Source organism: Chaetomium strumarium (assembly GCF_033439665.1).
Source record: "Chaetomium strumarium strain CBS 333.67 chromosome Unknown B0T15scaffold_1, whole genome shotgun sequence".
Taxonomy (NCBI): domain Eukaryota; kingdom Fungi; phylum Ascomycota; class Sordariomycetes; order Sordariales; family Chaetomiaceae; genus Chaetomium; species Chaetomium strumarium.
This window is the reverse complement of record NW_026944429.1, coordinates 1,938,320-1,964,516: the sequence shown is the minus strand read 5'-3', so window position 1 is coordinate 1,964,516 and position 26,197 is coordinate 1,938,320. Positions and strand designations below refer to the sequence as shown.

General features: G+C 57.1%; 9 protein-coding genes across 9 annotated transcripts; 2 read left to right on the top strand and 7 right to left on the bottom strand.

The window, feature by feature from the left end:
• Positions 1–36: 36 nt before the first annotated feature.
• Positions 37–1,843, bottom strand: B0T15DRAFT_18427 (ARP4-like protein). The gene is made up of 2 exons (XM_062862353.1): positions 1,645–1,843; positions 37–1,562 (listed from the first exon to the last, which is right to left on the bottom strand). The coding sequence occupies exons 1-2, from the start codon at positions 1,697–1,699 to the stop codon at positions 211–213; spliced, it is 1,407 nt and encodes a 468-aa protein (XP_062725707.1). The 5' UTR covers positions 1,700–1,843; the 3' UTR covers positions 37–210.
• A 565-nt stretch (positions 1,844–2,408) lies between these two features.
• Positions 2,409–3,395, bottom strand: B0T15DRAFT_488626 (PIG-P-domain-containing protein; the record flags this gene model as incomplete). The annotated part of the gene is made up of 1 exon (XM_062866528.1): positions 2,409–3,395. The coding sequence occupies one exon, from the start codon at positions 3,393–3,395 to the stop codon at positions 2,409–2,411; it is 987 nt and encodes a 328-aa protein (XP_062725706.1).
• Positions 3,396–3,632: 237 nt separating this feature from the next.
• B0T15DRAFT_498118 (Golgi CORVET complex core vacuolar protein 8-domain-containing protein) lies at positions 3,633–9,245 on the bottom strand. The gene is made up of 4 exons (XM_062867303.1): positions 9,227–9,245; positions 8,465–9,154; positions 7,976–8,411; positions 3,633–7,925 (listed from the first exon to the last, which is right to left on the bottom strand). Exons 2-4 carry the CDS (start codon positions 8,807–8,809, stop codon positions 3,778–3,780), a joined length of 4,929 nt encoding a protein of 1,642 aa, XP_062725705.1. The 5' UTR covers positions 8,810–9,154; positions 9,227–9,245; the 3' UTR covers positions 3,633–3,777.
• B0T15DRAFT_506653 (uncharacterized protein) lies at positions 9,115–10,608 on the top strand (the record flags this gene model as incomplete). Its single annotated transcript, XM_062867595.1, has 2 exons — positions 9,115–9,154; positions 9,455–10,608. The coding sequence occupies 2 exons, from the start codon at positions 9,115–9,117 to the stop codon at positions 10,606–10,608; spliced, it is 1,194 nt and encodes a 397-aa protein (XP_062725704.1).
• Positions 10,609–11,410: 802 nt separating this feature from the next.
• B0T15DRAFT_17945 (uncharacterized protein) lies at positions 11,411–13,259 on the bottom strand. Its single transcript, XM_062862286.1, has 2 exons — positions 12,828–13,259; positions 11,411–12,773 (listed from the first exon to the last, which is right to left on the bottom strand). Exons 1-2 carry the CDS (start codon positions 13,163–13,165, stop codon positions 11,561–11,563), a joined length of 1,551 nt encoding a protein of 516 aa, XP_062725703.1. The 5' UTR covers positions 13,166–13,259; the 3' UTR covers positions 11,411–11,560.
• A 619-nt stretch (positions 13,260–13,878) lies between these two features.
• B0T15DRAFT_516882 (uncharacterized protein) lies at positions 13,879–14,808 on the bottom strand. Its single transcript, XM_062868288.1, has one exon. The coding sequence runs from the start codon at positions 14,575–14,577 to the stop codon at positions 14,203–14,205; it is 375 nt and encodes a 124-aa protein (XP_062725702.1). The 5' UTR covers positions 14,578–14,808; the 3' UTR covers positions 13,879–14,202.
• Positions 14,809–17,947: 3,139 nt separating this feature from the next.
• B0T15DRAFT_387015 (Metalloenzyme, LuxS/M16 peptidase-like protein) lies at positions 17,948–19,647 on the bottom strand (the record flags this gene model as incomplete). Its single annotated transcript, XM_062864358.1, has 5 exons — positions 17,948–18,335; positions 18,393–19,078; positions 19,139–19,216; positions 19,306–19,431; positions 19,498–19,647. 5 exons carry the CDS (start codon positions 19,645–19,647, stop codon positions 17,948–17,950), a joined length of 1,428 nt encoding a protein of 475 aa, XP_062725701.1.
• A 547-nt stretch (positions 19,648–20,194) lies between these two features.
• Positions 20,195–23,448, top strand: B0T15DRAFT_516862 (glycoside hydrolase family 36 protein). Its single transcript, XM_062868287.1, has 5 exons — positions 20,195–20,924; positions 21,018–21,222; positions 21,284–21,494; positions 21,551–22,954; positions 23,004–23,448. Exons 1-5 carry the CDS (start codon positions 20,347–20,349, stop codon positions 23,219–23,221), a joined length of 2,616 nt encoding a protein of 871 aa, XP_062725700.1. The 5' UTR covers positions 20,195–20,346; the 3' UTR covers positions 23,222–23,448.
• A 486-nt stretch (positions 23,449–23,934) lies between these two features.
• B0T15DRAFT_18353 (uncharacterized protein) lies at positions 23,935–25,456 on the bottom strand. The gene is made up of 2 exons (XM_062862342.1): positions 24,842–25,456; positions 23,935–24,777 (listed from the first exon to the last, which is right to left on the bottom strand). Exons 1-2 carry the CDS (start codon positions 25,146–25,148, stop codon positions 24,050–24,052), a joined length of 1,035 nt encoding a protein of 344 aa, XP_062725699.1. The 5' UTR covers positions 25,149–25,456; the 3' UTR covers positions 23,935–24,049.
• Between the last annotated feature and the right edge of the window lie 741 nt (positions 25,457–26,197).

The following is a 26,197-nucleotide window of genomic DNA, read 5'->3' as shown; positions in this document are numbered from 1 at the left end:
ACCTTAAATTCCAAAACACACCACCGTCCAGGTCCCAAGTTTTGACCGTCCGTACGCCTCTTTAGTCCTTTAACCATGACAATCGACCCCTTCCTTAGTGTGAGAGGTCGTCCACACTGTCCCCTCCTCTTCCTTCCAGTCGTGCTCCAGGCGCATTAGCTCTCGTTCTTCAAGGAATTTCCGTTGCTCCTTCGAGATCAGACCGCCTCCCTACTTGCAGCGCTTCTCCACGATGCTCGGGCCGTTCTCATCGTACTCGTGTCTAGAAATCCACATCTGATGGAAGGTTCCCAAGCTAGCCAGGATGCTCCCTCCAATCCAGGCACCATGCCTTCTCTCGCTAGTGAAGCCGGCAGCGTGGATCTTAATCCTCACACCGGGGTACATGGCTGTGAGCTCCTGGTTGAGCCGGTCGTTGAACCCGTTCAGCAAGCTCGTGCTCCCCGTGACTACGACGTTGCTCAACAGGTTAGGCCGTAGGTCAACGTCGACTCCGTCTAGAGCAGCCTTGATCAGGGCGGGAATGGTCTGCGCTTTGGACGGGTTTGGCTCGTCGGCGGAAGCCGCGGGATACGCCGCCGCTTCATCCCACATGCCCTCGGCCACGCGGTAGCGCTGCTCGCGCCACATCTGGTTGGCGCCGTCCGGCATCTCAAAGACGCGGCCCGGCTGGGACTTGGCATAGTCCTCGTTGCCCGGAGCCATGAAGCGTCCCGGTCCACGCCATACTTCCACAACCGACTCCTTGAACTCCTTGACGACGCGCTCCTCCTCGAAGGCACGGAACGAGTCGGAAATCGGGAAGTCGAAGGTGCGCAGCCTTGCATCTGGGGGGGCGCCGGCCTCGACGGGCTTCTTGCTCTCGACCATGAAGAAAGGCACGACGTCGACTTTCGGCTCGTTGGTCTTCCACATGGAGCGTATCTGGCTGCTCAGCCAGACACCGGCGGCCGGCGACCGTTGGACGGACCTCTTAAGGAGTATCCCGTCGTGAACGGCTGCCACGCTGATGTTGGCGCCGCCAACGTCGACCACGAGGGCCGTCGGCTTGCCGGCGGCAAAAGAAGACAGGACGGGGGTCCGGCCGAGCCAGAAGGCGGGGCAGCCCCAAGTCTCCATGCACACCTCGATCGCCTTCTCGCGGGCCTTGGGCGGGTTCCACGGTGCCTCGGCCATGAGAAGCGGGTTCTCTGCGAGCGGTTTCTCGAGCGCATCGGTAGCGTCCGCTGCAGCGCCGTCCTCTCCCATCTCTACATCACCGTCGTCGCCCACGTTCAGGCGGTTTTTGCTCGGAGGGGTCGGTCGCGGCGGTTGCAGGCGCTGCACTAGCAGGTACTCCCATGCGCGAGTGGCGGCGTCCCAGTCCTCGACCACGCTGTCGCGGTTCATATAGTGGCGAACTTCAAACCCAGCACGCGGTGTGACGATGGGGTCGCCGAATAGATCTCGCCCGTTGATATGGTGATAGGGCGTAGGGATGACCAGCTTTGGGTGATCCTCGCCTGCGAAGCCGGCGCGCGTGCTGCAGTACCCGGGATCGAGAACAAGTGCCGAAACCTCATCTGGCAGCAGTCAGCAATTGTGGCGCGACCGCAGAGTTTGGGAAGCTCTTTTTGTTAGCTTCCTTCCTGGTTGGCAGCTCACCTCCGCCATAGATGTCGGTCGGCTGCACCGACGAGGAAAGTGGTTGTTGTGACATATTGCTGAATTCTAATTGGTATCCGTATTTGTGAACGATTCTCAAGATTCAAGAGCACGGATGCAATTACAGATCTGCACTTGAGCTGAGGGAGAGGTTGATGGAATTGCAAGTCGGGTGGGAGAGCTGCCAAATCCAATCGATTCCCCAAGTTCGCGGGGAGCAGTGCTTGAACTTTATTAACGCGCCATGGAAGTGGGGCGGTTCTAACGCGACGTACCGAGCGTACCTAAGGTACCTATGTGTAGGTATCCGTACCCACCCTCCCGTCGTTACCCCCTTAATTATACCTTCAGGTAGGTGATGTCTATGCAACGCGAGCAAGGCTTCCTTCTACATATACGTACATATCCAGTAATCCACACCGGCACTGAGTTTATTTACAAGTTAGGAAGCTTCCAGGTTCCCTGCCTTTGGCTAATAAAAGCTACTTACAGGCAGGGACACGCCCTTAGCTCCTCACCCGGAGGGTCCCCCACTATCTTATACATTGTCTCTACAAAGCAGGCGGATAACATAAGGTATGTACTTCAAGGTTGATGCCTTGAGTCGCTGAGACTCCAAAACAAAATAAATAGCACTGCATAAACTCCCGCAACCAAACCACCTGCCCAGGGTATCGTGATAAAACTGGCACCTTCACCTCGGATTCCACGCACAAACAAACGCCATGCCGTAACGCCCGATGGACGGTCCCGATCTCGACTTATTACACCCTCGTAATCACCACGTCATCATCCTCCAACTCGCTATCCCAGTCCCTGCCCTCCCCATATAGCACCTCACAAACCCCCGCGAGCGGCACATCCATAACAGCGTCCGTCCCTTCGTTCCAGACCTCCCTCCAATCCAAATCTAGCCCGTCACCACCGCTAGCACCCCTTACACTCCCCTTCCTCCGGACCATACCCTCCGCCTTCCCCACCTTATCCCTGTCCACCCTCCTCCCACTACGGATGATCCTCCCGCGCTCATCGACCACCGCGACCTGCGCGGCCTCATCGACGACCGTCTCGACGCTGTTCAGCGGCAGCGTGAGGATCTCGACGTTGTAGCCCGCGAGCGCCACGTAGATGTACACCAGCAGCATGACCAGGAAGCTCGGGATCGCGAGCGACCACCACCGGTTCGGGTAGTAGTAGATGCCCAGCGCGTGGAGGAAGGGCGACGGCAGGTAGCTCCAGAGCAGGTAGATCAGGAACGACAGCGAGCTGAACAGGTACAGCACGAAGCCGTAGTACTCGTAGGTCGGCACCTTGGGGCGGGCGCGCGGCAGCGGGTCGCCCGGGTGGCCGCCGCCGCCGCCTTCGTCTTCCGACGCGTCTGGGGTTGTCGGGCGCGACGGGCGGAGGAGGGAGGTCAGGGATGGGGATGGGGGCAAGGGCGTGGGCGGGCGGCCGTAGAATGGCGGTGCGAAGGCATGCTGAGAGACGGGCGGCGGTGGCGGGAGAGGGTCGGTGTCATCTTCGTCGGCGTCAGAGTCGTTTTCGGTACCGGACCCGGAGGCCTGTTCGTCCTTGTCGTCACTGTCATTGTCGTTGGCGTTGTCGTCGTTGGGGCCCTGATCCGGAAATTGTTTCTGATGACTGGCCTCTGACGGGCTGCTGCGCGGGTAAGACCGGTTATGCATGCTCGAACTGCTGTCCAGGAGGCGGCCGTCGTCTTCTGCACCGTCATCCTCTGAAGTTACTGACATGGTACCATGCATTGAATATGGTGAGTTGTGTTCTGGTGTTTCGCATCCAAATGGAAACCACGGTACTAGTACCTATCGATAGCGGCACCCTAGTGTAGCGGCTGCCCCACTGATCAACGACAGCTTGAGTTTGTGTAAATGGTGCTAATTGGACTGTGCATTCCACTTAACGTGCCGTACCAAGTGCGGTACCTAAGGTCACCTACGTACTAGTTACCTAGCCAGTAGGGGTAGGATGGGCTTGAATCTTTCAACATGGACTCAAGTTTTCACTTTGATATGTCCTTGCGCATCAAATGCCGCCTTCAAACTTTACAGACAGGCTATGCCAATCAGCATGCTGCCCACAACCTAGTATACACCCGGCAGCCCACCGCCTTGACTACCCATCAATAGGACACCTGTACTCCGTCTCCTTGCCATGCCCATCCTTCGCCAGCAGCGCTTCCAGACAACTCTGGTGGTAGATATGCCGGCACGCCAGCAAAACCAAGGACCCCAGCGCCGGTTGATCCGTCTTCCGGGAGCTCGTAGCACCGGTATCATCTACCCCGACTCTCGGGTCCTGTTTGTTCTCATCGCGACTACCCCCGCCATCTTCCCCTTTTTCCTCCTGCGGCTGTTGCATCGTCGTGCTCAGGTCTTTCCCCTTCCCCTTCCCAGTATAAGCCGGCTCCTGAGCGCCTCCAACCCCCTGACCACCACCATCACCCCTTGCCGCACTTATCGCCAACTTGCTTCCTTGCCTCTGCAACCGCCTCTTCTCCTCCAGCGCCTTTCTCTCCTCCCACGCCTCGTAGATCTTGGCCCCTTGAGCGCCGGGGCCCCAGACCCGCCGCCCACATGCCTCACACGTCGAGCCGCGCGGCCTCCACCCCCGCTGCCGCAGCTCAACGGCTTGGGCTACGCTAACGAATAAGCTCCGCTCGAGCAGCCGGTTGGAGAGGCGGAGGATCGACTCTTCGTAGGCATAGGCTGAGAAGATCGATGACAGCACGGAGCGGAGGTCGGCTAGGTTGGGCGAGGACGCGGCCGCGCGGGCGAGGAAGGCGCGGAGGATGCGGAGGAAGGTCAGGTTGGTTCCTATCCCGATCGCGCCAGCAGCAGCAGGTGTGGGTGCCATAATGGTGCTGGGCGGTGGGGCAAGGTTCGACGGGCTCGAGGTTGAGGTCAGGAGGGCGGTGAAGGTGGTTTGGACGAGTGAGCGGAGCAGTGTGAGGAGCTTGTCGAAATCAAGAGGAGGAGGTGAGTGCTGATCAGCGTCGCCATTCGTCGAGGGAAGCGAGTTTCTCCCTGGCAAATTATGCAGGCTTGAGGACAGCCGTTTTGTGATCTGGACCGACGCATCGATCAAATCGAGCCAGAGATTTTCATCCGCAGAGAGGGTCCCATCTGCTGGTGCCTTTCGCCCTCGGTGGCCAGAACTGGCAGCTCGAGCAGTCTTAGTTTGCCCCTGACAGAGCCAGACGCCAACCAGAACAAACTTGCGCAGTGCCTGCAGAAGCTCCTCCGCTGACTCTTGCATGCCACGAGCCTCGTCCTGGGACCCTGCGATGATTCCCTGAAGCGCCGACTCGAGCGTTTCGAGATGCTTGGCCAACCGGCCCATGGCCTCCTGGACTTGTCCGTCCTTCGCCATTAGGACAACGGCAGCATCAACCACGCCCATCTCCTCCATTGTCGGGAGCAGCTGCTCGAGCCTCAGGTTGGACGACTGGACCAAGCCAACGTAGTCCGACACACGTTCCGGATCGAATCTGCACATCAACCGCAAGTATTGCTCCACCAGATCTCTGTCTGCTGAACGGCCGGGAACAGCGTCCTTCTCCGGCTCTAGTATTGTCTTTAGGTAGGCGTACTGCAACTCCGGGTGCTCGGCAACCGCGTCCAAAACGTGGTGATGTAGCTCCGGCGCATGTCTTGCAATGACCTTCGCTGCCATTGCCGGATCCAGCTCGACAAACTCTGCGGAATGCTCCTTGACCACCCGGTGAACATCCTGTATTTGTCGCTGTGTGAGACCCGCCTGCGGTCGGAGATAGACGTCAATGCAGTTGAACACGGCTTCCTGGTCTTCTGGGTCTTCAAAGTACGTTCGGATAAGCTTCCCGTACTGCTTTTCGATCCTGTAAATGCGCTTCAAGATCCGGTAGAAGCCAGCTTCTTTGAACAGCGGTATGAGTTCCGTGACGTCTGGTGGCTGGTATATAGATAACAGGTACTCGGCACTGAGCTGAGCATCCTCGGCCAAATCCGCGCCGGGATACTTGCACAGCCCGATCAGGACTTTAGTGAGTGTCGAGCCGGGGAATAGGAGGTATTGCGGATACTTCGGCAGGTTCCTGGCAATAAACATATCCAAGTAAATAGTCTCGTTCGGGGTGAAGTCGGATGAGCTCATGATTTCCATCAAGATGGAGACGATGTACTGCCTGTCCACCGTCAACCCAAATACTTGCTCTTCAGGAAGATCACGGCCGGAGCCACCATTCGCCGACTTCTCCTGGGAGTCGTTGAGGAAGGAATCCTCAAATGCTTCATTGAGCGCGCTCAGAAAGCTGGCAGCGTCAAAGCTGAGGATCAGCCGAAGATAGGGGAAAGATGGTTCTTGCGACAAGCTAGGCCTGGTCAGAAGGCGTTTATTGCTGCCCTTTGGCCATGTAATGCTCTTCCCCGAGAAGAGAAGCCAGTAGAGCTCGGCCTTCGCCTTCTGCGCGACGTCCTCGGGAAGCGGGTCACCTGTCGGATAGACGCGACCAGTGAGGACGTAGGAGAGGTAAGGGAATATCTTGAGGGCATTGACGCTGTACATCTCGGCCTCCATGGGGCTGCCGGAGTACTGGCCGTTCTGTGTAAGCGGTACCAGCAGGGACAGCAAGTCGAAAAGCGGGGTGATGAAGTCGTGCAATGCCCGATTCCAGACGTAGATCAGGGCTTCGTACAGGTGATGTTGCTTGCAGAGGAGTGTCACCTGGTCCAGATCGAGAGTAGCGGTGTCCATATGGCAGATCATTTCTTCAAGCCGGCTTTCCCAGCCGTTGTGGACAAAGTGCGTAATCATGGCTTTCACAACCGTCGGTGGGATCGCGGTGATGGATTCCTCGAGGATAGAAGGCTCCAGCGTCTCGAGGAAGATGCCCTCAACTCCTGCGTCCTCGTACCACTCGTACATCTCATCGAAGAGGAAGTCAACCTTCCCGACGCTCAGGCAGCCCACAAAACATGTCCGGGCCAGCTCCTCCAGGTGGCTGTCGTCCACCGAATCCCTGTTTTTCTGCCTCTGGCCAAAGGCGTACTTCAAAGATGCGCTCATGATTTCCATGAGCTTATCCTGGACCATTGCATGTCTTAGGTCCGTGTCTTCTGGGAGTCCCACTGTGAGTTTGTTGGTGTCCCCGGTGTAGTATGACGTTGCCAGCTTGATAGCACCAACATAGTCGCCATTCTCCATCAGGCTGATGAGCCGATCGGCCCAGTTGGACAAGGTCCCAATCGACACGTCGTTAAATCCTAGGAGAAAGAGCCGGCCCTTGTATGCCTTGAAGCTCATGTAGAAGGCGTCGGCAACAACGCCGTGCATTGATGGATCTTCTTCGTCGAGCTGTTCCACCAGAGCACTGAGCTGCTTCGAGAACCGGTCGACATGGTAGATGTGCTTGTGTATGAGGTCGAACGCCTCAGTCATGCGCATGCTCCGATCTTCGAGCACAATCAACTGCTGAGAAATGGTGAGCACAGTCAAGACCGACCGGCTCAGCCATTGTACAGTGACGATGGGCTCCTCACACTTCCATCGACTCCGTGCCCTAAACTTGAGGCTCGGAGGCTTGTCCTTGTCCTCTGCCGGTATTTCATCCACGTCGAGGACTGTGAGGACGTTTGACCAGCAATAAACTAGCTTGGTTTTGGAGATCTGGCTCCCCGTCACAGGATCCGCCACCTTCAGCTTGACGCCAGGGAACCAGGCCAGACATCCGGTTAAGGCGCTGTGGGCCGCCACTTCCTTTGGCCGTGCAGACTTATGTTGGGTCTGGGCAATAGGGGTAGTGGAGACGATGACCAACAAATAGGGCGTGAGCATCGCCGTGAGCCCCATGGCATCTGTGGCCATCTCGACATTACCGAGAGGGAGCGAAGCAAAAGCCAAGACGGTGCTCGGCTTCAGTGTCTTACCTGGCGGCGGTGCTGAATCCGGGTACCGGCCCAATATCCTGGTCGTCTTCACGGTCCTGCCAAGGGCGCCGGTACCCCTGGTTGCGAGATGTGAAAAGGCCATACCCCTATCATCCGCGGAGACAAGGGCGGTATGCCGAGTGCCGAGAAAGCCCAAGTGCGTTATCGCAACATTCGGTACATGGCCGTCGGCAGTTCTGTTGTGCTGGCGCGACGGATCCAGATGTGGAATGCTGAGGAACGGTCTCGCTGGCCGCGTGGTATCCCAGGTGAATATGTTGCCATTCGCATGCCCGCCCGCAATAGTGGTATGGTCTGCGGATATCGCGATGGCGGTGAGGGGACCGGATTCGACGGCTGAGAAGGTCAGTCATACAATGCCAATGCTGGTGTATCGAGCTCCCAACCTTTGGTCCCTGGACCTATGATCATCTTGATGTTTTGATTGTAGTCGAACACCAAGATGATCCCTTTCGAAGTGCCCAACACTATCGCAGCCGAAACGGCAAGGCACGTGGGAGAACCGAAATTCCTCCTCCCCGCCTCGGAAAATACCTGCGCATTGAGCTTCTTCAGCTTCGTCCACCGCACAACCTCCCATGGCGGTGACGGGGTTTCGGTGTCTCCTGAATCCAACAGAAACTGACTGCCGAACGAGACATTCCGACTGTGACCTGCTAGGAAGGAGGGGGATGAAGGGCGTGGTGACGAGAGGTAGGGCGAGGAAATGCGTGACTGGAACCTTTGATCAAAAGGCCTGAACGATGGCGTCGGACTGGCTAAGCCGGGACGGGAGGCTCGGGAAGGCAACACGCCGCTGCCGGGTGAGGATATCATGGAACCCTGCGCTGCGCCGTCAGTTGGGCGTTTGCATGTAGGATTCTCTTTCTTCGTACCTGTAAAGACGGCGTATCGTCTGGGACGGAGAGCATGGAGCCCATAGGGCTTGCGGCAAGACGTGGTATGGCATCCGTCGCCCCATCTTCCGACGCCGTCTCTTGCTCGGCCTGCACAAGTTCCCGTGAGGGGCGGGCGGTGGAGCCTGGGACGGCGGTCGACGTTGGGGACTCGTTGGGCCGGTCTTCTTCCTTGAGGACGTCGGCGATGTGGACCTCGTCTCGATCGCCCTTCACCGTCTCCTCGTCGGAACCGGAGCTCTCGCCGTCAGCTCGAGCCAGTTCGGGTTCGTCGGCCATGGCGTCGGCTGGGCCATCGTCTCGCCGCGCTTGACTCTGACTCATCTGGCGCTGGCAATGGAAGGCATTGCTCCCAGGAGGCTAATCAATGCGCCCGCCACGCGGATTGAGAGCGATAAGGACGGTTGGGCTAGTAGGCTCGACTCGCGACCTCAGCTCGGGCAGCTCTTGGCACGGCGAGCTTCAATATGAGCAACAGTGCAGCGGAGTTTCAAGGCAACCACTGCGGCTCATGAAGACATCCAGTCAACGTCGGTGGCAATCGACGCACCCAAGAGTAAAAGGGTGGGATCACGCTTGTTTGGTCGCTCGGCGCATTGAGACAGAGGCCGGATTGCTGCAACCTCGAGATGTCGATGGAGCATGGCATTGCGCAGCTTCCTCCAATCGGTAGGCCCCACCGTCCCGCTAACCGGTCAGATCCAGTTGAAAGGATAGCGTTCATACTGTGTGGACCTGCAGACCAGGATCCTTTTGGCCTACCTAAGTTATCGATAAGACTGGTCTGGAGTCTGGATGGGAGATCTAAACCGCGTCCATCATTCCGCGTCCACATGCAACTCAGTCCTTCAGCCTTCACGCAACAACACAGCGTTACCACCCCTAGCGCAGTGCGCTCAACGAGAGTGACTACAAGTTGAACCGTTTTTAATTTGTCGGATCGAAAGCAACATATCATGGCGTCTATAGGTCCACAACTTCCACCTCATCTCCAGAAGCGCAAGCGCAGTCCTGAGGACGATGATGCGGAGCGAAGCTCGCGTGCGCCCAAGGCCTCCCGTCCAGACAACCTTGATGAGATTCCCTTAGACGATGACTCGGACGGCGAGTATGGTCCAAGCGCTCCAACTCCCGCCAGCAATGACGGTAGCGCAAAGAATCTCTCTCGACCAGGTCCAGTGATCGGCCCCTCTCCAGCACCAGCAGTCGCAAACTGCAGCGCGCCTCCGCGAGCTGAGCAGAGGCGCTCAATTGGTCCTTCGCTTCCCCCAACAGCGGCGCCAGCCAACGGAGACGAGATCCTCCTCGACGGCTCTGATGACGACACAGTCGGCGCCGCGCCTCCTCCCAAACGCGTCTTCGGTCCAGCACCGCCGCCGGCACCCCTTTCCGAACGGCCGCCCACCGACCCAGATTCTTCAGACGACGACGACGACGACGACTGGGGCCCCGCGCTACCCGGAACCGTCCCGAGCACCCGTTCAACAACAACAGCAGGCTCCGCCTCCGGTCCAACGCTGCCCTCCGCTACGCAAGCCGAACCGGCCGCGCCCAGGCGTGACGACTGGATGCTCGCCCCACCAACCAGCAACAGTGCTCGCGCGCCCGACCCGACCAAGATCAGAGCGCGCAAGTTTGCGAGCGGCCCGCGCGCGGTGACAGAGGCCAAACCGGCGAGAATAAGCTCCATCTGGACCGAGACGCCCGAGGAAAAGGCCCGCCGGCTGGCCAACGCCGTGCTTGGCCGCGAAGACCCCAACAATCCCGGCGGCGTCCCCTCACAGTCTACCGGTGTGACACGGCCCGATACAACATCCGGCAGGAGCAGAGTAGACGAAACGAAGGTTAGGTCATTCGTCGAGCAGACGAGGGGGAGGAGTTTGGTGGAAGAACATCAAGCTGCGAGGGCGGCGGGGAAGGCTGCTGTGGCAAGCAAGGGGGACAATGCTAAGTGGGGCCCGAAGGGCGGTGTCGACGACGAGGAGGATGATCCTAGCAAGAGGGCCTTCGACTGGGAGAAGGATATGAAAGTGGGAGGGCGGATCAGTCACTCGCAGCGGAAGGAGCTGCTGAATCGGGCGGCGAATCTTGGAGGAAGGTTTCAGAGTGGCAAGTACTTATGAGTCCGAAAAGAAGATAGGGACGGGGAAGGGAGACGTGCCATGCTCTTCGCACATCTACAGTCGGATATAGGCGTGATATAGAGCCAAGCACAGGTTCGATGCTCCGTATGTATTCCGTATTGTACAGGCCAAGCAGTGCCACGCCACGCTCAATGCTCATACCTCGGCGCCAGCGTCATGATAGAGACGCCACCACGAGATTTGCGACAGTACATAAAACGATGATGCTTCGAAGAGTTCAGGCAGCATATATTCAGCTTCCAAATACACAATGCAGCAGGCAAGGCCGGGCATCACAAATCGCCGGCCCATCCCCTCCCTTCCGTTCCCAGCCTAACCCTCAGTCCCACCAAGCAACCTATCCACCCGCCCCGCAAAACTCCATGCTTTCAAGGGGCTACTGTGCCCCGGCCAACCCAATAGAACCACTGTGCAATGCAAGTCCTCGAGCTGAAGGACTATGAGAAAAGGAGAATGAAAAAGACAACGAAAGTTCCGCTCCTGGTCCGCTGCTAACCCTCCTGGTTGCAAACGTCCTGGATGATGTGCCAGTCGGCCGAGATGGTGCTGGTCGACGCGGGGGTGCCGACACAACCTTTGTCGGTAAGGCGGGGACGGTGGTAGGTCTGAAACTCGTGAATTCCCCCAACATTGGAAGTCGTTATATTCCCCACTCAGCCTGCCTACCTACCCGTATAGGTAGGTACCACTGTCGTCGACGCCGCGGAAGGGGACGATAGATTTTCAGTGAGTTGCTTCTTCAGCAGCGGTCAGCCTAAGCGGGTGTCGCTGCGGATGAGTCGAAGGATCGAGGATCCCCATTTCGATCGAGTAGTAGTGATGTTAGTGATGTCTTGCCTATGGCCCTGAGAAACGACGTCTTCGAGATGGAGTCGCGCTTCTCTATGTGTTCTCGTGTTCCTCCTTGAACGCATTGCTGCGGGGATCGTCACTAGCTTTGCGGGTTCCGGATTCCCGCCTCAAGCTGTGATGGAGTAGTAGCAGTTGGACTGGCGCCAGAGGCTACCGGTCCGGATTGGTCTTGGTTATTCCGCCCCCTGGCGAGCCTTAGCCCTGGGAGCGCGGTTCTGAAAACTGACAACAGGCCGGTAGAGCCGGGGCTCTGCGGCGAAGGGCCAGAGCCGGTTCGGGATCCCGAGTACGCAAGACTGGAGGAATGCCCATCATCTCTCGTTTGCGACTCGCCGACTGTGCGTCGCCCGCTGGACGTATACTGGTTCATTGGCCCCCCCCGGTTCATTCTTCCAAAACTAAACCACGCATGTCGAGGTCGACTCGGCAGGTTCATGCGATTGTTGCCTCGAGGGTCGCTAGGCAGCGTTACATGGATGACACCGGTAGTACCATCAACACCCTCGGCGGCCTGAGGACGAGGTTTCGGCGTGTAGTAGTCAGCCTTGCACAGCGGGCAACAGGCTCTCCTCGTCGTCAACCACGGATCGATACAGACGGCGTGGAACGCATGACCGCACGTAAGGCCGCGTACATCATCGTCATCTTCGAGGGTATCGATGCAAATGGCGCAAGTATCGCCTGACGTTCCCAGACACTCAGGCGGAAGGGCAGCGTCGATGTGTTCATCATCATCATCCTCGTCGTGCGATACCTCGCTGAAGCGCTTGTGTGCCACAGTGATATCGGCATCGCGATTTGAATCCGCGGATATCCTGGCGGCGGAGAGGTTGGGTGGTGGAGAGTGACCCTCGAAGCCACCCACAGTACTCGACGTGCTTTCCTTGGGGGCATGCTGCGGGGTTTGGACTGGAGCCTTTTCTGGATCTCCAGGCGCGGTTGTTGGTTCGGTCGCCGTCGCACTCGTTGTTGGCTGGTCGTCCGGCGATATAACATCCTTTGATGACATTGCAGGAACCACGCCGTCGGCATCTCTTATACTATTCGGCCTGCTTGGGGGAGCCGACACACCACCTTGTGTGGGCAGGCCCTCTTGTGCACGGCTCGCAACCCACGTCTTATACTTCAGCATCGGGAACTTCTCGTTGACTTCGTCAATCGGCATCAGCTTCTTCTCTCGCCGGCGGCGATGAGGCCGAGGCACGTTCTCCATGTTGATCTCGCCATCTTCGCTGCGCATCTGGCGATTGCGCGCATTATACCTAAAGCAGTACTTCACGCCGACGATGATCCTGTCAGGTGTCAGAAGGACCATTACTCGCGATCCTATTCCCTCCAGGACTCACCATAGGTTGGTGAAGACGACGCCGAAGCCGAGCGCCACGAAGAAGAGTAAAGATGACGAGTTGCCTCCACCACCATTGCTGTTGTTGTTTCCTCCATTTCCACCTCCCCCAGGGTTCGCACCTCCATTGACCAGAGTGCTGCTGTCGGTCGGCGACGCAACAGCAGATGTGAGACTAGCATGAGTCGTAGGGGGGGGATTCGCAGAAGTAGGGGATATGACGCTCGGAGTTGAAGCCGCTTGAGAGATGACCTCAGCGGTCGACGCCAAAGCCGTTGACGCCGCCTGCCTTATCGCGAACCGTGCCCCTTCCACCACGACCGGATTTATGAACGCCATCTTGCCAGAGACAATCCACGGCTCGAGGTCACTTTGAAAGAGCTATACCTGCAGGGCGTCCATGGGCGATTGTCGTCGATTATAGCGCGGCGCACGGTTGAGACCGCCGACCAAGGAACACGATGCCTCAGTCGCCACCATGCAGGAATCTAGAGACCTGACCTTTGAATTGCGGCGGGCGATGGTCAGTTCACAATGAGCCCTCGGGAAGGCTGGGAAACAGTGATTGATGCAACTGACAAGGTCGGGTCGATGGAGGGCAAGTGAATGCAGCGCAACTCCGAAAGTCAAGTGGAGAAAAAGATGGGGGGACAAAGGATCTTGAAATGGGTGTCGCTGTCTGCGACCGGAACGCAGACAAGCAGAGAGGCGGGCGCGAGGCGGGCAGTGCTGAATGGATTCGTGTGGAGATGCAGCAGCAGGGCCTGGTGCGGGCCTGTGGAGCGGGTCCTTTCCATGCACGGACGACTTGCGCAGCAACATCAGGCAAGCTGGCGGTGGGACATGAGATGGGAGGGCCGGAACCAGCGGGACCTGATCAAGAAGCCCAAAATTGCCAAGCTGGGGATTTGGAAAGCTGGCTGGTACCAAGCGACACCCGACCAAGCCCGGGGACGCCACAGCAAGCTGCTTGTTCATCGATGCAGAGCGCGAAATCACGCAGCCAATGACAGATCAGGGTGCGAGTAATCTGGTAATGCTACCACAGGATGCTTGATTCCATCCAACCTGGAACTGCCCGTGATGCTGCTCACCTCATCAATCTGGAGGGTGGCCGAATTCCAAATCTACCTACGGAGTAATATGCAAAGCTCCATCGTTTTCGCTAGCGAAGGGGGACTCAAGGTGAAACCTCCGGCGATGGTTTCAACTCTATGGTGGTATATATGGAGGAAAGGCATCCTTGCGATGTTTGCGCCTCATCTTCTCAGTACGAACCCGCCTGGTTGTGTTTTACATGCCGTCCCCCAGCGGCCCAGCAATACGACCCTGCGTACGGAGTAACTAGTGCCATATGAGATGCGACAAGCCACACCTCACGGTAATTTCTTTGATCTACCAGCTTGTGTACATTCGTCGTCGAACGGACCACATGGAAGATAAGGCCCTAGAAACCTTGACCGAAACGGTAATGTAAACGAGAAGGGGGGAGAAGACCCAAGGACCGTGTTGACGTACTGTGTAAGTTTCCTGACATGCTGGCATACCTCTAGTATGCGTACAGTACATAAAGTGTTCATCAAAACTAAGCTTATCTGTACCTCCGTCCAGAAAGCGGCCCATGGACGCGATTCGGGATCTCTACATGGAGAAGATGGGTCAAGTTTAGAGGCAGCAGTAGGTATGTACCAACTTAGGGGTAGGTACAATACAGTATAGTATAGAGTATGTCGGAAGAGGGCCGAGAGCATTTGAAATACCCGGTCCGAACCCGGGCCCGCAGCATCCAAATCGCTCCATGTGCTGTGCCTGAATTCACCTCCCGATGGTGACACTAGGATGACGGAGTGGCATTGCTCTGGATCATGCAGGGCGATCAAGGGAGGCTTCTATCTACAGTTCTCTGGCACAAGAGGAGATGCGGCGCTCATCTGCAGGATGCAAACATGCAGTCTTGCGAGCCAAGGATGGCACATGACAGATTGTGCTGCATACCTCGTAGTTGCCTTGATACGGGCGTAGAGGAAGGCGGCCTGATCGGCACTGCAGAGCTATTGTACTGTGCCCACGTATGTACAGCACAAGACGTAAGCACATACATGCACAGTATCACAGGAAACGAGACCACTCCTCTCTCGAGTTGAATCCCAAGTCGGTACTCCCGACTTTAACACGACGTAGTTAGTTGGCTCGCAAAAAGTTCGAAGAGTCGGCTCTATCGCACGAGAGCATGCCTATGGCTTATGAACATGCGACTTACGGGACCGAATATCTCGAGGCTCTGGCCCAGCGGGATACGTAGTGGTTGCAGTCTCCCTTGTAATGCAATTCTCGTTGCCGTACCACAATAGGGTGCGGGAAAATACAGCGGGTCGCACAGCAGGCCAATGTCTGTGCGTCGTCATCCCTCCGCATCAGAAGATAAAGCCTCTCTTTGATCGACCTCATCCCTGAGAAGCTTGCATGTTGTGTTGCGGTGCTGTGTCCGGAACATACCGTCGCTGTGAGACTGGATTGTTCCTTGAGTAAAGTTAGGTCTGGTCTGGTGGCCGCTGACCCGAACACCGCCTTGAGTCCTGACGCCATAGACGATAGTAAATAATACAAGTACATACAATAAAGGGATCCAGTGGTACATACAATATCAGCATTTCCGGATCGCGATTCCACGGCAATCCTCCAAGGCGTCCTGCTGCCCGACGTGGTGATTCCTCGCAATGATAGGTATGGATCCCAGCCTCCTAAAATCAGGCTTACACCTTATCCGGCCAGTAGGATAAGCATAAGATTACTAGTAGTCATCACTTGACTGAACGAGCGTGACTTTGAAAGCTGAGAACGCATCGTGTTTAGTATTTGATACTATGAGCGCAAACAACTCAATTCACAAAGATGGGACAGTGTGGTCGCGGGCGGGCCTCGCGAGAACAATCAGCACCCGGAACCCCGGGAATCCCGGATCCTTAGCTCCACGCCGCCGCAGCCGAAGTTTCTCCACTCGATCCGGTCAACCCCGGATTTCGCTCGGGCGGGTACATTAAGATGCTGAGAGGTCGTGGAGGTAACGAGAGCGGCAAAGAGTCAGGTGATAACCACACACGACACGCAACCCACGAAGACCGGAAGGCCGAACAAGCCGAGTCTTCCGCAGCTGGTGCGGACAGTGCACGTAGTCCCACCGCGAACAGCGCCGGGAATACGGCCTTCCGGTGGCAGTGGGGGATTTCGAGGCCCCCATCTTCATGGAAGATCCAGTTCGCGAAAAGACGGCAACCCAGATTGTGACTATCACACCACCACGTCCGATCACCTTCTCCGCCGCTTACTCCCGCTTGCAGGTTTGTGTCACCGTGACATCGAGAAACTTGAAGGAAGTGCCGTGGTCTTGGCAGCTTTCTGTCCTCATGACCTCCTTCCGGACCACTTCGCTCGCCGCCGATTAGTTGATTACCCTATCCGCTTGGGGAATTGCGAATCGATCACAGATTGCGTCAGGCCTTGGCAGATAGTTATCCGTTGTACAATACAGATCGAATGCAACGTCCCTGCGTAAGGTAGGTACAATACCTGGCCGGTTCCACACGATTCGATGCTCGGGGAGTCCCGTCTGTGTTAGTCGTCGCCGACTACACTGAAACACAGCTCTTCCCATTTGTCTCCAATCGGTTCCGGGGAATCAAAAATCTTGACGAGATGTCTGGTGCTTCGCTTCACAAAGGCGTCAAGTGTCTGACATGACATCACCCGCCTCGATCGCCAACGGCCAAGCTGTGCTCACGGATGATTACGGCCGCCGGCAATCCTGACTTCTAGTTGAGACAGGACCGTACTGCTGAATGCCATAGAAGAAGCAATGTCACACTCGCTGCAGAGCAGTTTCACCTTGTCTCGTGACACTAACTCAGCCTCAAGGATTTGACAGCAGCAGTCCCACGCCATGGTTCTCGGAGCGGTGAGCGAGACATCAGTGACACATATGCCATCTTAAGCGTAGACTAAGGCCTGTCACTCAGACTAGTGTTAGGTTAAGAAACTCTGTTTGCTTCGGGTCACCAAACCTACCAAGGGGAGGGAGTATCGAAAGATTCCCTAGTTGTCGGCATGGCGAGTGTCTGGCCCTGGAAGCCCCAAACGGGACTCCCAAGACATAAGAAACTTAAGCAGGTCCCAGGAAGCGCCGTTAAGACCCGGGGCACAGTTCTCGTCTGAAACTAAAAGAGCAACCGAACAATCCGAAGCCTCTCTCCCGTTCCGCCGCTCGAACAATACTCGAACTAGAGCTGTGGGTTTCTGTCCACCTCGAGTTCAGCCCAGTGGTTACAGTGCCAGCACGTCTTCCTTGCTCAGGTCTCGGGACCTTGCCGTCGTCCACTGTTTTGCCTCGGCAAACCGGCAAAGACCAAGACCTGTTGGACTGAGGAACGTCAGACTACCTTAGTCTTCCAGGAACTTACCGGGACATTGCGGGAGTAGAGTAGCAGGTTGTGTGCCGGACGCTTGAACGTCCGCCTTTGATGGTGACACAACATCGAAATACTCGCTGAAAGCATCACCGAGCAGCACCACTAGTAATCTGATCCCAGGACTTCTTGCGTCCTTGCCGACGTTGATCGCGTCCAAATAGATGCTTAGTGGACTACCCGAACAAAGTAAGCAGAACCGTCCGGATGCATCTACATGGACGTACCTCGGTGGTTCCCCTGGAAAGACACCCCTAGCGAGCTAAATGCTACTCTTTCAGTAGTGATGTCGACCTTATGCTGTGAAACCTACCCCTGCCCACGACCCCAATCGACCTCGGGTTGGCCGAGACTGCTTTGCCTTGTCCTATCTATGCCCAAGATCATGCCAGCTACCCGCGCATCATGCCAGCTATAGAAGCACAAATCACAGACCGAACCACAAAATTGCGGTACAACTTGGGACCTCCCACCTCTATGCCAGGCTACACACAAAAGAAGCAGGATCGATTGATCTATGTCTACCCGCCGGCGACCGCCCCCTACAGTACAGTCATATGGTGGGCTCGGATGCAATACCGCATTATAATACACTGAACCCGGATGCCCGTCTCCCCTTCCTCACTCTCACCCGTTCCTTTTCATCCCCATGTCGCCCTCTCTAGTAGTTCCTGGTCATGTCGGCCCTGATTCTCATGTATTCATAGAGACCCTCGATGCTGCCGATGGCGCTGATGGCGATGTCCTTGTCCCAGAGTTTCCTGTTGGCGAAATCCATAACGTCCTTCTCGGTGATGTTGTCGATGACCCGCTCAATCTCGGCGGGGCTCATCCGGCGGCCCGTGGTGACGATTTGCCGGCCGATGTCCTCGGCGACGGCGGTGGTGCCATCCAGGGACAGGAGGATGGAGGCCTTCAGCTGGGCCTTGGCGCGCTCGACCTCGGCCTCGGAGACGTTGCTCGATAGACGCGACCACTCGCGCAGGGCAAAGTGCACCAGGTCGTCGATCCTTGTGAGCTGGTCTGTGACCATGTAGATACCCCAGAGACTATTATTGTGGTTGGTTAGCCAGGCTTCTTGTGACTTTGAGAGCGTACGACCTTACCCAGTGTCGCTGTAGCTCGTGGAGAAGCTCATGAAGCTGGTAGCCAGGTCGTTCTTGTGGACGAGGCCGCTGAGCTTGCTGCCCTGGTGGGGCGCATTGCCAAGCGCCTTGTCGTAGTTGCCGACAATGGCCTGGGTGACCAGCGCGGTGAAGTAGTCGTCGTCGTTCCAGCTGACACCCTCCACAGCAATAGCAATGTTGGCGGTCGGGATAGTGTCGTCGCGGATCCTGACGTCAGAGCCAATGAAGTCGGACTTCTTCTTGGAGAGGAGGTAGGCGCTGGACTCGGGCGCCTTGGACGGCAGCTTGTCGAAGTACTTGTCGGCCATCTCAACGAGCTGCTCGTGGGGGATACCGCCGGCGCCGACCAGGACCATGCGGTCAGCCGTGTAGTTGTTCTTGATGTAGTTCACGAGCTCGGTCCGGGTGATATCGCGGATGTTCTCCCGGGGGCCGAGGATGGTGCGGCCCAAGGCCTGGTTCTGGTAGGCGGTGGCATGCAGATGGTCGAAGACGACCTCCTCGAGCTGCTTCTCCACCTCCTCAGATTCGCGCAGAATGACGTCGCGTTCCCGCTCGATGGCCGACTCCTCGAGCGTCGAGTTCTGGAGAATGTCTTGCAGGATGTCCACGCACTTGGGGACGTCCTCGTTGAGGGCCTTGGCGAAGTAAACGGTGTTCTCGCGCTGCACCCGCGGTTAGCGATACCCATTCGCCAGGCAGTACCCTGTAGGCGCGAGACGAACTGATGTGTAGGCGTTGAGGTGGGCGCCCATGTTCTCGATCTCGAGCTCCAATTGGTGCTGTGTCCTCTTCGAAGTACCCTGTTAAAGCAGCAAGCATGGTCAGCCAGGCACTAACTAGCCACATCATTGCCAGTAATGGCGCGCGCGCCGGCGCAAGAGGTCCGTACCTTAAAGGCAAGGTGCTCGAGGAAGTGTGCGGTGCCGTTCGTCTCGTCGGTCTCGGCGCGGGAGCCGGCATCGATCCACATGCCGACAGTGGACGTCTGAGCATAGGGCGAGTACTGAGTCGCGACCTGGAGAGGGCAATATGGGTCAGATACGGGTCTGGCGCGGCCAATTGGTGGCGGCGGGAAACTCACAGTCAGGCCATTCTTGAGTGTTGTCGTCTCGGTCTTGATCGCAGGCGAGTGATGCGGCGTCGCGAGACCTCGCCTGAATGGCACAGAAAGCCCTCCGGCCCGGCCACGAAGGCCCTGGGCGAGGTTCAGAGCGAGTCTCCGGGACGCCATGGAGGTGGATGGGCGAAAGGGAGGAGTGCGGAAAGTGAGCGGTTTGAAGGGGAGGCCCGAGTTTGGCTCGTCACTTCGAAAAAACCTCCAGTATGCAGCGTAATTTTGCCTCACATCCAAGGCAAGCTCGGAAACGCCCGGGCCAAAGCTCCTGCGCCGGGAACGGGAGCTTTTGTCACGTGGCTCGGCTGCCCGTCCGCCCGGCAACTCTTCTTGGCATTTGGAAATACGGCTTTCGGGATTGGTCACGACACGTTCTCAGAAGCCGAGTCGAAAGTCACTCAACACAACAATGGTGTTCCAAGCTGTTGGCGAAAGAAGACGGATGATTCCGACAAACACATCAGCGATGCCTTCTCGACATGAAGCTCAGTCGTGCGCGAGTTCCGGTTTTTGGTTCTCTCTTGTTGTGTCTCAACGTTCATTCGGTGCAACTAGTAATAATAAGTCGACTGCTTATGATGGGACGCAGGCTCAGGCAGGCCAATTAGGTAACCTGCGGCTTGCGCTCCCCGCGCGCTGCGTCGGGTCTTGGGCACTAAAACATCTAACCGATCCACAGAGCCATGTGAAGTTAGATTTGAGCTGTGCTGCTGTCGTTGTTGTAGATGCTACCGGTGCCTTGAAGTACTGTTCCAGGTTCACATCAAGCCTCTTTCATCTCCGGGCCTCAGGCCACGCTTCAGCCCAATCTCCCAAATGACAGCCTTTATTGCAACATACCCGCCCCTAGGGCAGGTGACACAGCTACACGACCCTAGTGTGCGATTCCGCGCGGTCCTCGAAGTTCCCAATGAGGCGGCCGCCGCATCACCGTGGCAGCTCGCACTGTGGTATCTGAACGGTGATAAGGGGGGATGGACCGAGGCCGAGTTTCTACCTGATACGCCGGATACCCAGCCCATATGCTTACATGAGGCTAAGGAAGGCAAGGTCAGGCTGTACTTTACGGCCAACCAAGCCGTGCACGGATCGTTGAGGTTCACTGTCAAGTTTCGGCAGGCGGCGGGCGATAGTGAATGGCAATGGGTCCGGAATGAGCAGAGCTCGGATGATGGTGTCGTGGTGATGGAACAGAAACTAACTCAAGAGGGTGACCCCGAGGACTTGCCGGACTTGATCCGGTTTCTGAATCGGGACCTCAAGTGGCAGAGCCACATGAGCCAGTCCCCCGGAACGCGACTATGGTCCGTCGAGGCAGGAGTGGATAAAGCAAAGGAGGACGAGTCGACGTTTGTCACAGTTCCGCTGGGCATCCCATGGGGAGAGTTCCTCAGGTAAGAGGCGATTGGTCTAACTAACGGTGGGAGACCGGTGCTTTGCTCCGTCTCCTTCTTCGCCCCTATTTGCCTGATACTGACCAAGGGCAGGTGGTTCGTCCTGGTCAGGCAGTGGACGCCGTGGTTGGCTCCGAGGCAAGGCAGGTCCCTGTCAGACTTCAAACTCGATAAAGATGCGCTGGTCTGCTCGTTTCTCTCTCCCCGGGGCAAGCACATGGTTTTCCTTGGGATGAGCGGTATAAATGATGTTACTACTCTACTCCGTGGTGGAGATTCCGGGCATCTGATGCTTCACGTATGCTATATCTGTGCCTTGGGGCTGGCCGCTCAGCTGGCGTGACTGATGTGCAAACCAGATCCGGAGCGACAACCTGGAATCCACAAAAGGAACCGTCCTGGTAGCTGTTGGTGACAACTTTGAGAGCACAATCGCTTCTGTTATGTATCACGCACGTACTCTTGTCATGACAGCAAATGCGGCAACTGCTCAAGATGGAGCAGACACTACGTCGCGGAGCGATATCAGACCGGAATGGTATGAAAGCTGGTACGATGGATTGGGATACTGTGGGAATACACCACCCTCGTGGACCTGCGTGCTTCGCTCTGACCATCCTTACCAGGTACATGGAACTCCCTGGGCCAGAATCTGACAGAGGGAAAAGTGCTGAAGGCACTGGACACCCTGGCTGAGAATAAGATCAACATCTCCAGCTTGATCATAGACGACAACTGGCAAGACATCGACTACCGCGGGGAGAACCAATGGCAACACGGTTGGAACGATTTCGAGGCGGAGCCGAAAACCTTCCCCCGGGGTCTCAGAGCCCTCGTATCCGACATCCGCGCAAAGCACAAAAACATCCAACACATCGCTGTGTGGCACGCCCTCCTGGGCTACTGGGCTGGCCTCGCCCCTGACGGGCCCCTGGCCCAGCGATACAGAACCGTCCAGCTGCTCCGCGAAGACGATAAAGGTTGGCTCCCCATCCACGGCAAGATGACCGTCGTGGCCCGTGAAGACGTGCAGGCCTTCTACTCCGACTTCTACCGCTTCCTCTCCGCCAGCGGCATCGACGGCGTGAAGACCGATGGCCAGTACCTGGTTGACACCTTCGTCTCCCCCTCGGCCCGCCGTTCCCTCATCCCCGCCTACCTCGACGCCTGGACGCTCGCCTCCCTGCGCCACTTCCAGGGCCGCGTCATCTCGTGCATGTCCCTGGCCCCGCCCGTTCTGTTCCACTCGCAGCTCCCGCGCGGCGGCCGCCCGCCCTTCGTCCTGCGCAACTCGGACGACTACTTCCCGGGCGAGCCCGACGCCCAGCCCTGGCACATCTGGGCGAACGCGCACGTCGCCTTGCTGACCCAGCATCTGAACGTCCTCCCGGACTGGGACATGTTCCAGACCGTGCATGACTACGCCGCGTTCCACGCCGTTGCGCGCTGTGTCAGTGGCGGGCCCGTGTGTATCACCGACGTCCCGGGGAAGCACGACGTCGGCCTGATCGACCAGATGACGGGCGTGACGCCGCGGGGGAAGACGGTGGTGTTGCGGCCTGGCGTGCTGGGCAGGACGCTGGATGCGTACAACGGCTATCGAGACCCGGCGCTGCTGAAGGTTGGCGCGTATCATGGCCGGGCGGCGGAGGGTACGTCGATCATGGCTGTGTTCAATGTCTCGGCGAGGCCGTTGACAGATATCATCCCCCTGACCCGGTTTCCGGGGGTTGTCGCTTCGGGGAGGTATGTAGTGCGGGCGCATGGGAGTGGGACGGTCACGTCGCCGCTTGAGGTGGGAGGTCCGACGCCGCTGCTGACGGTTTCGCTTGAAGCGAGAGGGGCCGATGTTCTCTGTGCGTACCCGTTGCACACTGTGAACTCCCGGACAACGGGGGACTTGCTGCTCGCGAATCTGGGGCTGGTAGGCAAGATGACAGGCTGCGCAGCTGTGTTGAGGACCGTGTACGAGGTGCGGGAGAATGGGAGGATGTTGATCGATGCGACACTGAAGGCCCTGGGCGTACTAGGTAGGCGGCAGATCCATACTTGTTTGCATAATACTGACATGTCCGGCAGGCATCTATATCTCGACGCTGCCCGAGCTGTCGATACAGGATGATTTCATGGTGACCATACAGGGACAACCGATCCCGCCTCACACAGTGGCTGCGAACAAGCATGATAATCACGTCCTGGATGTCGACATCGAGACGGCGTGGAAGGAAATGGGGCTCAAGAGCGGGTGGGCGAATGAGGTGGAGGTAAAGGTGTACTTTACATTGGAGAAGAAGTGAAGTAGTGCTGGCCTACATCACGACAGAGCAGTGATGGGGTCCTGGCATATATATGTCGGGTCATCAGCTCGTTGGATATACCGCTTAAACCATGCGAAGCGTGGCGAGCCACACGGCTCCCAGATTCCTTGAGCTGGGAGATCTGCTGGATCGGCTCCAAGCTGAGGGGTTGAACTCGTTGCCTTCTACCATTCTATCACGAAGAGCACTCCCTTCGATTCTTCGATGCTAAGTTCTTGGTGTGACCAATCCCACTAGCTCCCTGTCTCAGGATCTCGAGGGTTTTCATCTTATATCTACGGCAGCATGTTCGCAACCACGGAAATCCCCAACGGAGCGGTCCCTTCCGTACTGGCTCACAGATGGCTTGTGGAGATCGAGGGAGGACTGGAGAGGGTGGACGACGAGAAGGTACATGCCTATGTAAGTTGTTGTGGTGCCAAGTCAACCAGAGTCTGCGAAGGGACGCCGGGGCGTATCCAATTGTGCTTTATAAGGGGACTCTGGTCGAGGTGACCAAGGTTTATGCGGGTTGCGCGGCGACCTCACGCTTCGCGATATGCCAGGTAAGTACCTTAGCTGGCCATGCCATTGCGTGAGACTAGGGATAGTACTTGCTCTCCACAGTCTCCTCCTCTCTATGTGTAGTGATGCGGACATGAAATCAAAATGCCACGAGAACCTGACACCAATGAAAGCCGATTTGTAGATGCATGATGTAGCCCGTGTACCATGGGACCATGGTGGTCTCTAAACAAAGATGAGAAGTAGAGGAAATTCGGTAGTGGGGATATTTACACACGGAGATATTACCAGCAACACTCCTCTTTACAAGCGATCCAGCTTCCGACGCAGATTCCGCGTCTTCTTCATCAGCTTCTTGTACTTCTTCTTCTTCATGCGCAGCTTGCGTCGTCGGACGACGCTGATGGCCTGCATGGTGCGGCCTTGCTGCCGGCGCGCCTCGTCGTACCGCAGCTGGCGCCACGCCATGCGCTCCAGGAACGACCGTGGCGGCGTGTCCTCCTCGACCAGCTCGGGGCTGTGCGCGACCACCTTGTACTGGCCATTGGCCTCGACCGTCTCCTCGATTGTCACCATGGCCTTGTACACGCGTGTCTGCGGCTCCTGCTCGGCCAATTCCTCAACGATGGCGCGGTTGGCAGACTCGGCTTCGGCCGGCGCCGCCTCGGTGACGGGTTTAGGTGCAGGCGGCGGGGTGTATGGAAGGAAGTGGCCCGACATGGAGTTAAGCCGCAGGTGGACGTCCGTCTCGGAACCATCGGCGTGCTTTAGGCTGAGCATTTTGATCCCGTCTTCGGCATCTTGCACGTCGTGCGATTGCTGCTTATCTCCGTTGACAAGGTTCCCTCTCGAGAGCGGCTCCTCTAGATCCTGCACCGTTTGCGAGAGCGTCGAGAGAACTTCGGCTACTCTATTGTTCCGCGTTCGTGGAGTGAAGATCTTGGCGAAGACATCCTCGGACACTGTACGGGGCAACAGCTGTGTCACTGAGATCGGCCGATGAAGAGCAAAGAAGGTCGAGAGCGCGAGGCCTGGGCACATGTCAGTGCTGCGAGCGCGGTGGCCTGGAGTATGGCGAATTCTTGGAAAACGAACCTTCATCCCCAATATGCCTGGTACTGGGAACACTGGGCGGCTGTGGCGTAACCTTTTTTGCCTGGCCCTTTGCTTTCTCTGCCTTTGACCCTCTTGACGTAGGAACGGAAGCTCGAGCGGTAAAATCTTTGGAGCCGTCATCGGGGCTGGATGGTTTCGACGAGGAATAGCGGCGCTGATGAAGGCCGTTCTGCCTGTACGGAAGACTGTAGGCGACGGCGACTCGCGAGACAGAAGAGGCGAAGGAGGGAGCCGCAGGCGACTGAGGCGCCGCAGCGACGACTCGTCGGACAGATGAGGGCAGCATGTCTGCTTAATGCCGCCTCCAGGCGGAGCAGCACAGGTAAGCAGTTCAGAGTTCGGTCTGTAAGGTTCGCAGCGCGGACCGGCGTGGTGCTTGCCGCATGCACAATCGAGATGTCGATGTTGTCAAGGTCACCAGTCACGAGGTTGCAGCCTCGCCAAACTTCGCTTGGTCGGAAGTCCTTGTTGGCCGCTTTTGCCCGCGCTAGCACGGATCGCGCGAGCCTTGGCAAGAGGTACGTACTGGTGGTCTGTGCTCAGGAATCGTCACATTCAACACGGCAAACTCACGTAGTGTAAGGTTCAAAGTTAGATTGACTTCAAAGTCTCCGTCCCCAACATCGTTACATCGACAGAACTGAGCTCCTCTGCACCTTATTGTTCCGATTTGCTCGCCGTGCTCGCCTCGTCTCAGTGGATTCTTGTCTTGAGTCACAGCCACATCACATGGTCTCTATTGTTGCGGAGAATGGCCACACCAACTGACAAATCGATTCGCACTTGCACCATGCTAACTTTGCCAAGATGCCATGGACACATCGCGTTACAATAAGGTGTCCCTATGTACGCCTTCCGCCTGTTGACACCGACACCAACCAGACAGCAAGGCAGGAAGATGAGTTGCTTGAGCGACTGCTAACACCCAGTTTCTGTTCGCACCAGAACCCCGAATCCTCTCATATCCGGCCTGCGGATTGAGTAAGTAGTTCCAGTGAGGTAACCAACAACTTGTGACCGAGCGAGTTCGACGGCCCCCTACAGTACACTGGTGTAGCTATTTAATTAGTAAGTAGGTTTCAGCCTTCAGGAGGGGATACTGCATTGCTGAACTGGACATGGATTGGCGGCTGGCCCAACCGACCCCGCCATCGGTAGGATCTCCCGCAGTTGGGAGCGAATGGTGTTGTCGTCCCATGAAGTTGTGGTCTGGACCCCCTAGCTCACGGTCTGATACTGGTGTTTATTCAACGACCGCTTAAGTACCTAAGCTATGTATCTATGATGATCTCTGCATATGGGTGCTTCCCCGTCCTTGAAGACAGTCGACATGGA

Excerpts from the sequence above, each read along its gene's own strand:
- B0T15DRAFT_498118 (XM_062867303.1), bottom strand. The coding sequence starts at position 8,809 with ATGAGTCAGAGTCAAGCGCGGCGAGACGATGGCCCAGCCGACGCCATG. Across the intron at positions 8,412-8,464 it reads ACGATACGCCGTCTTTACAG|GGTTCCATGATATCCTCACC; the intron begins GTACGAAGAAAG and ends GGCGCAGCGCAG. Across the intron at positions 7,926-7,975 it reads CATAGGTCCAGGGACCAAAG|CCGTCGAATCCGGTCCCCTC; the intron begins GTTGGGAGCTCG and ends TGACCTTCTCAG.
- B0T15DRAFT_17945 (XM_062862286.1), bottom strand. The coding sequence starts at position 13,165 with ATGGCGTTCATAAATCCGGTCGTGGTGGAAGGGGCACGGTTCGCGATA. Across the intron at positions 12,774-12,827 it reads GTCGTCTTCACCAACCTATG|GATCATCGTCGGCGTGAAGT; the intron begins GTGAGTCCTGGA and ends GACACCTGACAG.
- B0T15DRAFT_516862 (XM_062868287.1), top strand. The coding sequence starts at position 20,347 with ATGACAGCCTTTATTGCAACATACCCGCCCCTAGGGCAGGTGACACAG. Across the intron at positions 20,925-21,017 it reads CCATGGGGAGAGTTCCTCAG|GTGGTTCGTCCTGGTCAGGC; the intron begins GTAAGAGGCGAT and ends GACCAAGGGCAG. Across the intron at positions 21,223-21,283 it reads CCGGGCATCTGATGCTTCAC|ATCCGGAGCGACAACCTGGA; the intron begins GTATGCTATATC and ends TGTGCAAACCAG.
- B0T15DRAFT_516882 (XM_062868288.1), bottom strand. The coding sequence starts at position 14,577 with ATGCTCTCGGCCCTCTTCCGACATACTCTATACTATACTGTATTGTAC.
- B0T15DRAFT_18427 (XM_062862353.1), bottom strand. The coding sequence starts at position 1,699 with ATGTCACAACAACCACTTTCCTCGTCGGTGCAGCCGACCGACATCTAT. Across the intron at positions 1,563-1,644 it reads GACCGACATCTATGGCGGAG|ATGAGGTTTCGGCACTTGTT; the intron begins GTGAGCTGCCAA and ends GACTGCTGCCAG.
- B0T15DRAFT_18353 (XM_062862342.1), bottom strand. The coding sequence starts at position 25,148 with ATGCTGCCCTCATCTGTCCGACGAGTCGTCGCTGCGGCGCCTCAGTCG. Across the intron at positions 24,778-24,841 it reads CAGGCATATTGGGGATGAAG|GCCTCGCGCTCTCGACCTTC; the intron begins GTTCGTTTTCCA and ends ACATGTGCCCAG.